This window comes from Scyliorhinus torazame, chromosome 9 (genome assembly GCF_047496885.1).
Source record: "Scyliorhinus torazame isolate Kashiwa2021f chromosome 9, sScyTor2.1, whole genome shotgun sequence".
Lineage (NCBI taxonomy): Eukaryota > Metazoa > Chordata > Chondrichthyes > Carcharhiniformes > Scyliorhinidae > Scyliorhinus > Scyliorhinus torazame.
Window position 1 is genome coordinate 48,445,096 of NC_092715.1, and position 12,232 is coordinate 48,457,327.

General features: G+C 50.9%; 1 protein-coding gene across 2 annotated transcripts in view; it reads right to left on the reverse strand.

Moving 5' to 3' along the window:
* The window catches only part of LOC140429174 (uncharacterized), a 254,567-nt gene that overhangs the window by 195,670 nt on the left and 46,665 nt on the right, over nt 1–12,232 (reverse strand). For both annotated transcript variants that reach the window (XM_072515841.1, XM_072515842.1), the window contains exons 6-7: nt 2,140–2,731; nt 141–340 (exon numbers count right to left, since the gene is read on the reverse strand). In XM_072515841.1, coding sequence (XP_072371942.1) covers nt 141–340; nt 2,140–2,731 — 792 coding nt within the window. The remainder of the gene's footprint in view (nt 1–140; nt 341–2,139; nt 2,732–12,232) is intronic.

Genomic DNA, 12,232 nt, shown 5'->3' on the forward strand with positions numbered 1-12,232 from the left:
TCTGTGTAAAGGTTTTGAAAAAGGGACCCAAAATTTGTTTTGCATCACCAAGGATAACTTGAGCCTACTAACCTGGTGTCACTCTAAGCGGGTTCTTGTAGCACAGCAGAGCCATATCAATTTCTACACAGAATACTTACAGTGAAGATGGAGCCTTCAGATGCTTGGCATTCCTTAAGCACCTCAAGGTGTAGTCGAGCCATTATATGGTTGTCGCTAATTCCATCTCTTACTCCCCACCTGAGGTCAACCATCATGAAGTCATAACCCCTTTCTTTGCAATAAGTGTTTAACTGTGGGTACACCCCCTTCATTAAGGCATTTCTTTCATGTTCCGTATCTGGAATTTAAAAAAATCTAAGTTACTAAAATTTCCGGCTCAACTGATATGAAAAAAAAATCAAAATGCTCCGAAATTGAAACATTTCACCAGCAGAATTCTGATGGGAAGCTAACATTCCAGGACTGGACCTGGGACTGCTGTATTTGGACAGGTACCATCACCTGAACTATTAAAGCAATGCACCAAACTTTGAAGCAAACATTCAGGAGAATTTTGAACACCAGATGGTGGTTAGGAGATTGAACACCATGCCAGGAACTATGGTTAAAAACAGAATCTAAAATTTGAAAGGGTAGGAATGGGATTTCTCTTTTATGCTCTTGAAGAGTGACATTTTCACAGTGCCGAATTAACTTGGCAGACTCTCAAAAAAATATCTCCGGAGGGAGAATGTCCAAAAATTCAATGTCCTTTAATTTTTTTCTAAAACGGTTTCCTCACAGAATGTCATATACGGACCCCGGAAGTGTAGATGATTTTTATTTGGACGGGCAGCATGGTTGGCGCAGGCTTGGAGGACTGAAGGGCCTGTTCCTGTGCTGTACTTTTCTTTGTTCTTGTTCTTATAATATAGTTTCAACATCTGACGACGAGGAAGTTCTGTGGAGCAAGTCTCTGTTGTCTCCTTCCTCCATCTTACATATTACAAATAATTATATATAATAAATATAATGGGCTGGATTCTCCGATTTGAAGAATAAGTGCTGACGCCGATGTGGGAACGGTGGCTTTTTACGGCAGAAAAAATGGCACAAAAGCTGCATCGATCCTCCAGCCAGTGGGGGGTTAGCAGCCGCGCAGCGTAAAGCCCCCGCTTTACCTGGGGATACGGCCGGAGAATTTCGGGGTCCGTGGCCGCGCATGGGCATGGCACTGGCCACATCCGGCCTGCCACATACTGTCCCCAGTAACACCCCTTGTCACGCCCGGACCAGCCCGCACCAGTGCCCCCAGTACCCGCCAAAGCCCTCCCTGTCCGCGGAACGGCTCCTCCCACCGACTGTGGTAGAAATAGCATAAGTGACCCACGCTGTTGGGAACTTGGGGGCGGAGCATTATGGGCGGGCCTCAGGTGACTTCCTGAGGCTATCCATACGGCGTGAGATGTACTCCCTGAGTACGCTGTTTTTGAGAGGGCGGAGCATCCCAAAAGCGGCGCAAACGGGGATTCTCCGGCCAATCGCCGAAAGCGATTATAGTGTTGCCGCCCGGAGAACCCCGCCCAATATCTACCAATAAATGAATGCTCTTTTAGAGACCTTGTATTGGGTAAATCGCCCAAATAGCCATTTTCCCTGCTGTAAAATGCAATGATTCTGTGAACAACTGGTTCAGCTAAGTGTTAAAACTGTATTTTCGATGAGGGGCTGAAGGATGATTCGCATTTGAATTTTGTATGTTTCTGTAAAGTACAATGCAAATCCAAGTAATGGGAATTCTGACAGTTCAACTAGTTTGTTTTTAACTTGCATCTATTTGCACTTGGTCCAATATTAAATTCCCACTGGACAGGTTCGAGTGTAGAAATTCCAGTTTACTGGTAATACCCTATAACCTTTCATTTGTGCCAGCAATTTAAATAAAATATAAACTGGATAATTCATTGTAGGTATGGTTCTTGTCTGAGGTATTCATCTGGTCCGCCCCACCACTCTTTGGCTGCAATTTTGACTTTGTAATATAATGTAAAATGAATGGAAGGGAATCTGCAAACCATTTTATATCCCTCTCCATTCGACTTCAGTGTAGTCAAAATTTGTGTTTTTTCTAACATAAAACTTCTCATAAAGAATTACCTTTGTAGCCACCACAAATATAAATCATAAACTTTTTCTTCTTGGGCGAATAGGCTATGTTGATATTTCCTTTCATTATTTTATTTACGGGGTCATTATCTGCTGAAAGGTGGTTTTCATCCGCTACTGGGTAGGGCGGGCATTTTGAGACCACCATTCTTGGTAAGTTGAAGGTTTTCCGAGTGTCCTGTCGCTCACACTCGTTGGCCTGCAATGTCGGACTTTGTTTCGGACGTTCAGCTATGGACGCACGTTGATTATCCTCAGAACTTGTCGATTCTGCAGTCACAGAGCAATGTGACGTATCAACTCCTGAAATTCCAGCCTGCCACGGTTCGAAACCCAACTCTTTTTGCAGATCCTTGCCAAAAGCTGACAGCAAATTATCTCCCCGACTGGCAGTATCAGCTGGTAGTGAAAATGTTTCACAGACATCCTGCTGGCGCATTAGCTGTTTTACATCAGTATCTCCAAGGTGTCTGACTTCATCGTGCTGGCTGGAGGACAAGAATGGTTCCCAGTTATCAGCTGGGCCGATCTGGAGCCGAGGTGATACACAGCTGCTAGGCTCAGATAATAAAACGTCACTTGACTGTAAAAAAATACAATTCAAAATAATCAGATTGATAATGAATCCATTAATTTCCATTTATAAGCTTTAACATTGCAAATAGTAATTTATCCATTTTTAAGTTCTTTCCGAGAACATAAGAAATCCCATTCTGAGGTTGAATGAGCAATAAGATATGGAACAAAGACTTACACATAGAATTGTATCATAGAATTTACAGTGCAGAAGGAGGCCATTCGGCCCATCGAGTCTGCACCGGCTCCTGGAAAGAGCACCCCACCCAAGGCCAACACCGCCACCCTATCCCCATAACCCAGTAACCCCACCCAACACTAAGGGCAATTTTGGACACGAAGGGTAATTTATCATGGCCAATCCACCTAACCAGCACATCTTTGGAATGTGGGAGGAAACCAGAGCACCCGGAGGAAACCCAAGCACACACGGGGAGGATGTGCAGACTCCGCACAGACAGTGACCCAAGCTGGAATCGAACCTGGGACCCTGGAGCTGTGAAGCAATTGTGCTATCCACAAGGCTACCGTGCTGCCCCTCGGGTTTGCATTCAATGGGGTGGGATCCTATTAAAACAGGAACTGGAAAAAGGTTTGTGTGCTTGACTGCCCAATGGTATGGGACATCAATGGACCTGTGCACTGCATTATAAATCATTGGTTATTCACTGAGTAAAGGAGGAATCTGGAGCCAGTCTTCCCTTAACACAAGTTTATTTGCAAAAGCCAGAGAACACAAATATAGGCAAAGGCACAGGACAGGGCATGGGACCCGGGGCACAGGCATGGGACATGGGCACAGGCAAAGGCATAGGACAGGGCATAGGCAAGGGGCACGGGGCACAGGCATGGGACATGGGCACAGGCAAAGGCACAGGACAGGGCATAGGCAAGGGGCACGGGGCACAGGCATGGGACATGGGCACAGGCAAAGGCACAGGGCACAGGCATGGGGTAGGAGGCACAGGGCACAGGCATGGGGCAGAGGCAGGGGTCAAAGGTACACGCATGGGCCACAGATACAGGCACGGGCCACAGGTATAGACACAGGGCATGGTAGAAGGCACAGACATGGGGCTCAGGCCATAGGCAGGTGGCACAGACACAGAGACGGGAACAGAAAAAGACCACAGGCACAGGGCACAGGACACAGGGCAAAGGCCACAGGCAGACACAGGGCACAGATGCAGACACTGGGCACAGACATAGGGATGGGTATGGGCACAGACACAGTGCACAGGCATGGGGCACAGGCACAGGAACATAGCACAGGTTCCCTTTCCCTCCCTGCCCCCCCTCCTCCCCCCTCCCCCCACACTCACATGCAGGTGGAAATTGTTTCTTTTTTAAAAATATATTTTTATTCAAATTTTTACATATTTTCAACCAAACCCCCCCCCCCTTACAGAAAAAAGAAAACCAAAGAACACATAAATAAACATCTTACAACTACATCACAAATTCCCCCACTATACAAACCCCCCATTAAGCAATAATAAACACAGTAGTAAACACAGAGTACCCCCCCCCCCCCGGGTTGCTGCTGCTGCTGACCACCTCCTAACATTCCGCCAGAAAGTCTAGGAACGGTTGCCACCGCCTGAAGAACCCTTGCACAGACCCTCTCAAGGCAAATTTTACCCTCTCCAATTTAATGAACCCTGCCATGTCGCTGATCCAGGCTTCCACGCTTGGGGGCCTCGCATCTTTCCACTGTAGCAGAAACCTCCGCCGGGCTATCAGGGACGCAAAGGCCAGAATACCGGCCTCTTTTGCCCCCTGCACTCCCGGCTCGTCCGATACCCCAAATAGTGCTAACCCCCAGCTCGGTTTAACCCGAGTTTCACCACCTTAGACACCATCCTCGCAATGCCCCTCCAGAACCCATACAGCGCCAGGCACGCCCAGAACATATGGGCGTGATTTGCTGGGCTCCCCGAGCACCTCTCACACCTGTCTTCCACCCCAAAGAACCTGCTCAGCCTCACCCCTGTCATATGCGCTCTGTGAAGAACCTTAAATTGTGTCAGGCTAAGCCTGGTGCAATAGAGGAAGAATTAACCCTACCCAGGGCATCCGCCCACGTACCCTCGTTTATCTCCACCCCAAGTTCCTCCTCCCATTTACCCTTTAGCTCCTCCACCGTGGTCTCGTCCTCCTCCTGCATCTCCTGGTAGATCGTCGAGACCTTGCCTTCTCCAACCCACACCCCCGAGAGCACCCTATCCTGGATCCTACGTGCTGGAAGCAGCGGGAACTCCCTCACCTGCCGTCTTACAAACGCCCTTACCTGCATGTACCTGAAGGCATTTCCGGGGGGGGGAGCCCAAATTTTTCCTCCAGCGCCCCAAGGCTCGCAAACGTCTCATCTAGAAACAGGTCCCCCATCCTTCTAATTCATGCCCTGTGCCAGCTCAGGAACCCTCCATTCATTCTCCCCGGGACGAACCGGTGGTTCTCCCGGATCGGGGACCAAACCGAAGTCTCTACCTCACCCCTGTGGCGTCTCCACTGCTCCCAAATGTTCAAAGTCGCCGCCACCACTGGAACCGTGGTGTACCTAGTCGGCGGGAGCGGCAGCGGTGCTGTCACCAGCGCTCTCAGACTCGTGCCCACACAGGACGCCATCTCCAGCCTCTTCCACGCCGCCCCCTCCCCCTCCATTACCCACTTGCGTATCATCACCACATTGGCCACCCAGTAGTATCCACACAGATTAGGCAACGCTAACCCTCCTCTGTCCCTACTCCGTTCCAGAAACACCCTTCTCACCCTCGGGGTCTTTTTCGCCCACACGAATCCCATGATGCTCCTGCTGACCCGCTTAAAAAGGCCTTAGGGATCAGGATGGGGAGGCACTGGAATACAAAAAGGAACCTCGGGAGCTCCGTCATTTTCACCGACTGCACCCTACCCGCCAGGGAGAGTGGCAGCATATCCCACCTTTTAAATTCCTTTTCCATCTGCTCCACCAGTCGCGTCAAGTTGAGCTTGTGTAGGGCCCCCCAGCTCCTGGCCACCTGGATCCCCAGGTACCGAAAACTCCTTTCTGCCCTCTTCAATGGAAGCTCGTCTATCTCCCTTCCCTGGTCCCCTGGATGTACCACATAGGGTTCACTCTTCCTCACGTTGAGCTTATACCCGGAAAAGTCCCCAAACTCCCTAGGATCCGCATCACCTCCGGCATCCCCCCCCACTAGGTCCGCCACATACAGTAACAGGTCATCGGCATACAACGATACCCGGTGTTCCTCCCCTCCCAGACCAGCCGCCTCCAGTTCCTGGACTCCCTTAAAGCCATAGCCAAAGGCTCAATTGCAAATGCAAATAGCAAGGGGGATAGGGGGCACCCCTGCTGCGTCCCCCAGTACAGCCGAAAGTATTCCGACCTCCTCCGATTCGTGGCCACACTCGCCACCGGGGCTTCGTAAAGTAGCCTAACCCAACTAATGAACCCCTCCACGAACCCAAACCTCCTCAACACTGAACAAAGGTACCCCCACTCCACCCTATCGAAGGCCTTCTCTGCATCCATCGCGCCACTATCTCCGCCTCCCCCTCCACTGTAGGCATCATGATTACGTTAAGGAGCCTCCGCTCATTGGTATTGAGCTGCCTTCCCTTCACAAAACCCGTCTGGTCCTCGTGATTCACCCCCAGGACCCAGTCCTCAATTCTGGCAGCCAACACCTTCGCTAACAGCTTCGCGTCCACGTTGAGGAGAGAGATTGGCCTATACGACCCACATTGTAATGGGTCCTTGTCCCGCTTCAAGATCAGCGAGATCAGCGCCCTGGACATCGTCGGGGGTAGGGCACCCCCCTCCCTCGCCTCATTGAAAGTCCTCACTAGTAGAGGGCCCAGCAGGTCCATGTACTTCCGGTAAAATTCCACCGGGAACACATCTAGCCCCGGTGCCTTCCCTGCCTGCATACTCCCCAGCCCCTTAGTCAGCTCCTCCAGCCCTACCGGTTCCCCAAGCCCAGCCACCTGCTCCTACTCCACCCGTTATCTGGACCACTGGGAGCTCTTCCGGGGCAGGTGTGACCTATATAAGGACGGGTTGCATCTAAACTGGAGAAGCATAAATATCCTGGCCGCGAGGTTTGCTAGTGTCACACGGGAGGGTTTAAACTAGTATGGCAGGGGGTTGGGCACGGGAGCAATAGGTCGGAAGGTGAGAGCATTGAGGGAGAACTAGGGAACAGGGACAGTGGGGCTCTGAGGCAGAGCAGACAGGGAGAAGTTGCTGAATACAACGGGTCTGGTGGCCTGAAGTGCATATGTTTTAATGCAAGAAGTATTACGGGTAAGGCAGATGAACTTAGAGCTTGGATTAGTACTTGGAACTATGATGTTGTTGCCATTACAGAGACCTGATTGAGGGAAGGGCAGGATTGGCAGCTAAACGTTCCAGGATTCAGATGTTTCAGGCAGGATAGAGGGGGATGTAAAAGGGGTGGCAGAGTTGCGCTACTGGTTAGGGAGAATATCACAGCTGTACTGCGGGAGGACACCTCAGAGGGCAGTGAGGCTATATGGGTAGAGATCAGGAATAAGGAGGGTGCAGTCACAATGTTGGGGGTTTACTACAGGCCTCCCAACAGCCAGCGGGAGATAGAGGAGCAGATAGTTAGACAGATTTTGGAAAAGAGTAAAACAACAGGGTTGTGGTGATGGGAGACTTCAACTTCCCCAATATTGACTGGGACTCACTTAGTGCCAGCGGCTTAGATGGGGCGGAGTTTGTAAGTAGCATCCAGGAGGGCTTCTTAAAACAATATGTAGACAGTCCAACTAGGGAAGGGGCGGTGCTGGACCTGGTATTGGGGAATGAGCCCGGCCAGGTGGTAGATGTTCCAGTAGGGGAGCATTTCGGGAACAGTGACCACAATTCAGTAAGTTTTAAAGTGCTGGTGGACAAGAATAAGAGTGGTCCTAGGATGAATGTGCTAAATTGGGGGAAGGCTAATTATAACAATATTAGGCGTGAACTGAAGAACATAGATTGGGGGCGGATGTTTGAGGGCAAATCAACATCTGACATGTGGGAGGCTTTCAAGTGTCAGTTGAAAGGAATTCAGGACCGGCATGTTCCTGTGAGGAAGAAGGATAAATAGGGCAATTTTCGGGAACCTTGGAGAACAAGAGATATTGTAGGCCTCGTCAAAAAGAAAAAGGAGGCATTTGTCAGGGCTAAAAGGCTGGGAACAGACTAAGCCTGTGTGGAATATAAGGAAAGTAGGAAGGAACTTAGGCAAGGAGTCAGAAGGGCTAGAAGGGGTCACGAAAAGTCATTGGCAAATAGGGTTAAGGAAAATCCCAAGGCTTTTTACACGTACATAAAAAGCAAGAGGGTAGCCAGGGAAAGGGTTGGCCCACTGAAGGATAGGCAAGGGAATCTATGTGTGGAGCCAGAGGAAATGGGCGAGGTACTAAATGAATACTTTGCATCAGTATTCACCAAAGAGAAGAAATTGGTAGATGTTGAGTCTGGAGAAGGGTGTGTAGATAGCCTGGGTCACATTGAGATCCAAAAAGACGAGGTGCTGGGTGTCTTAAAAAATATTAAGGTAGATAAGTCCCCAGGGCCTGATGGGATCTACCCCAGAATACTGAAGGAGGCTGGAGAGGAAATTGCTGAGGCCTTGACAGAAATCTTTGGCTCCTCACTGTCTTCAGGTGATGTCCCGGAGGACTGGAGAATAGCCAATGTTGTTCCTCTGTTTAAGAAGGGTAGCAAGGATAATCCAGGGAACTACAGGCCGGTGAGCCTTACTTCAGTGGTAGGGAAATTACTGGAGAGAATTCTTCGGGACAGGATCAACTCCCATTTGGAAGCAAATGGACGTATTAGTGAGAGGCAGCATGGTTTTGTGAAGGGGAGGTCGTGTCTCACTAACTTGATAGAGTTTTTCGAGGAGGTCACTAAGATGATTGATGCAGATAGGGCAGTGGATGGTGTCTATATGGACTTCAGTAAGGCCTTTGACAAGGTCCCTCATGGTAGACTAGTACAAAAGGTGAAGTCACACGGGATCAGGGGTGTGCTGGCAAGGTGGATACAGAACTGGCTAGGTCATAGAAGGCAGAGAGTAGCAATGGAAGGATGATTTTCTAATTGGAGGGCTGTGACGAGTGGTGTTCCACAGGGATCAGTGCTGGGACCTTTGCTGTTTGTGGTATATATAAAGGACTTGGAGGAAAATGTAACTGGTCTGATTAGTAAGTTTGCAGACGACACAAAGGTTGGTGGAAATGCGGATAGCGATGAGGACTGTCAGAGGATACAGCAGGATTTAGATTGTTTGGAGACTTCGGCGGAGAGATGGCAGATGGAGTTTAATCCGGACAAATGTGAGGTAATGCATTTTGGAAGGTCTAATGCAGGTAGGGAATATACAGTGAATGGTAGAACCCTCAAGAGTATTGAAAGTCAAAGAGATCTAGGAGTACAGGTCCACAGGTCACTGAAAGGGGCAACACAGGTGGACGAGGTAGTCAAAAAGGCATACGGCATGCTTGCCTTCATTGGCCGGGGCATTGAGTATAAGAATTGGCAAGTCATGTTGCAGCTGTATAGAACCTTAGTTAGGCCACACTTGAAGCATAGTGTTCAATACTGGTCACCACACTACCAGAAGGATGTGAAGGCTTTAGAGAGGGTGCAGAAGAGATTTACCAGAATGTTGCCTGGTATGGAGGGCATTAGCTATGAGGAGCGGTTGAATAAACTCGGTTTGTTCTCACTGGAACGAAGGAGGTTGAGGGGCGACCTGATAGATGTCTACAAAATTATGAGGGACATAGACAGAGTGGATAGTCAGAGGCTTTTCCCCGGGGTAGAGGGGTCAATTACTAGGGGGCATAGGTTTAAGGTGAGAGGGGCAAGGTTTAGAGTAGATGTACGAGGCACGTTTTTTACGCAGAGGGTAGTGGGTGCCTGGAACTCGCTACCGGAGGAGGTGGTGGAAACAGGGACGATAGTGACATTTAAGGGGCATCTTGACAAATACATGAATAGGATGGGAATAGAGGGATATGGACCCATGAAGTGTAGAAGATTGTAGTTTAGTCGGGCAGCATGGTCGGCACGGGCTTGGAGGGCCGAAGGGCCTGTTCCTGTGCTGTACATTTCTTTGTTCTTTGTTCTTTGTTTGTTCTCGGGAACCTCAGCCGATCCAAAAATCGACGCATCCACCCCTCCTCCGTCGGGGGCTCAGACCTATACAGCCCCTCATTAAAGTCTCTAAATACCCCATTTATTCCCACCGCACTCCGCACCGTATTCCCCCCTTTATCCCTAACTCCCCCAATCTCCCTCACTGCCTCCCGCTTCCGAAGCTGGTATGCCAACATCTGGCTAGCCTTCTTCCCGTACTCATATACCGCCCCGCGGTCTTCTCCGTGGTCCCCGTGCCGCCAGCGGTCGCTGCCATCTTCCTATTCCAGGGCCACGTGCGGATCCCGGGCGCCGCCATCTTGTCCCGCGGATGCCACGTTGGAGGGATGAGCGCCACCATTTTGTGCACCCCCAGCCATGTGCGACCAATGGGAGCCGCCATCTTGGATGAACCCCCAGGACCACAGCTCGGCTGACCACGCACTGCCCGGAGAGAACTCTCAACTGCTGCAATTAGCCTCGGTGACCCTGGATCAGTCCCGGCCTCGAACACTCTTAACTGCTACAACGACCATATTCATCAACGGGCACGAGACGTCCTGCCTAATCGACTCTGGGAGCACGGAGAGCTTCATACACCCTGACACGGTAAGGCGCTGTTCTCTCCTCATTCACCCCGTTAATCAGAAAATCTCCCTGGCCTCCGGTTCACACTCAGTGGAGATAAAGGGGTTTTGTGTGGCAAACCTCACAGTCCAGGGAAGGGAGTTCAAAAATTTCCGTGTCTACGTCCTTCCCCACCTCTGCGCGGCTACACTCCTGGGTTTAGACTTCCAGTGTAACCTCCAAAGTCTAACCTTCAAATTTGGCGGCCCTATACCCCACCCCCCCCCTTACTGTCTACGGCCTCGCGACCCTTAAGGTCGACCCGCCTTCACTGTTGCTAACCTCACCCCGGATTGCAAACCAGTCCCCACCAGGAGCAGACGGTACAGTGCCCAGGACTGGATCTTTATTAGGTCAGAGGTCCAAAGGCTACTGAGGGAAGGGGTCATTGAAGCCAGTAACAGCCCCTGGAGAGCTCAAGTAGTGGTGGTAAAGACCGGGGAGAAGCATAGGATGGTCATCGACTACAGTCAGACCATCAACAGGTTTACCCAGCTGGACGCTTACCCTCTCCCCCGCATATCCGACCTGGTAAACAGGATTGCGCATTATAAGGGGTCTTCTCCATGGTGGATCTTAAGTCTGCCTACCACCAGCTCCCCATCCGCACCAGTGACAGCAAATACACTGCCTTCGAGGCAGATAAGCGGCTCTACCACTTCTTAAGGGTTCCCTTCGGTGTCACCAACGGGGTCTCGGTCATCCAGCGCGAGATGGACCGAATGGTTGACCGGTACGGTTTACGGGCAACATTCCCAATTCTCGATAATGTCACCATCTGTGGCCACGACCAGCAGGACCATGACACCAACCTCTGGAAATTCCTCCAGACTGCAAAAATCCTTAACCTTACATACAACAAGGATAATGCGTGTTTAGCACCGACCGCGTAGCCATCCTCGGCTACGTAGTACGAAATGGAGTTATAGGCCCCGACCCTGAACGCATGCGCCCCCTTATGGAGTTCCCCCTCCCTCACTGCTCCAAGGCCCTGAAGCGCTGCCTAGGGTTTTTCAGCTACTACGCCCAGTGGGTCCCCAACTATGCGGACAAGGCACGTCCCCTGATCCAATCCACAGCTTTTCCCCTGTCGATAGAGGCCCGCCAGGCTTTCAGCCGCATCAAAGCAGACATTGCAAAGGCCACGATGCGCGCCATCGATGAGTTCCTCCCCTTCCAGGTCGAGAGCGATGCGCCGACGTTGCTCTGGTGGCCACCCTCAACCAAGCGGGCAGACCCGTGGCCTTCTTCTCCCGCACTCTCCATGCTTCTGAAATCCGCCACTCCTCAGTCGAAAAGGAGGCCCAGGTCATAGTAGAGGCTGTGCAACATTGGAGGCATTACCTGGCCGGCAGGAGATTCACTCTCCTCACGGACCAACGGTCGGTTGCTTTCATATTTGATAATGCACAGCGGGGCAAGATAAAAAACGACAAGGTCTTGCGGTGGAGGATCGAACTCTCCATCTACAACTACGAGATCTTGTATCGTCCCGGGAAGCTAAATGAGCCTCCTAACGCCCTGTCCCGCAGCACAGTTGCCACCGCACAAGTGGACCGCCTCCGAGCCCTCCACGAGGACCTCTGCCACCCGGGGGTCACTCGCTTTTTACATTTTGTCAAGACCCGCAACCTGCCCTCCTCCATCGAGGAGGTCAGGACAGCCACCAGGGACTGCCAAATCTGCGCGGAGTGCAAACCACACTGTTACCGACCAGAG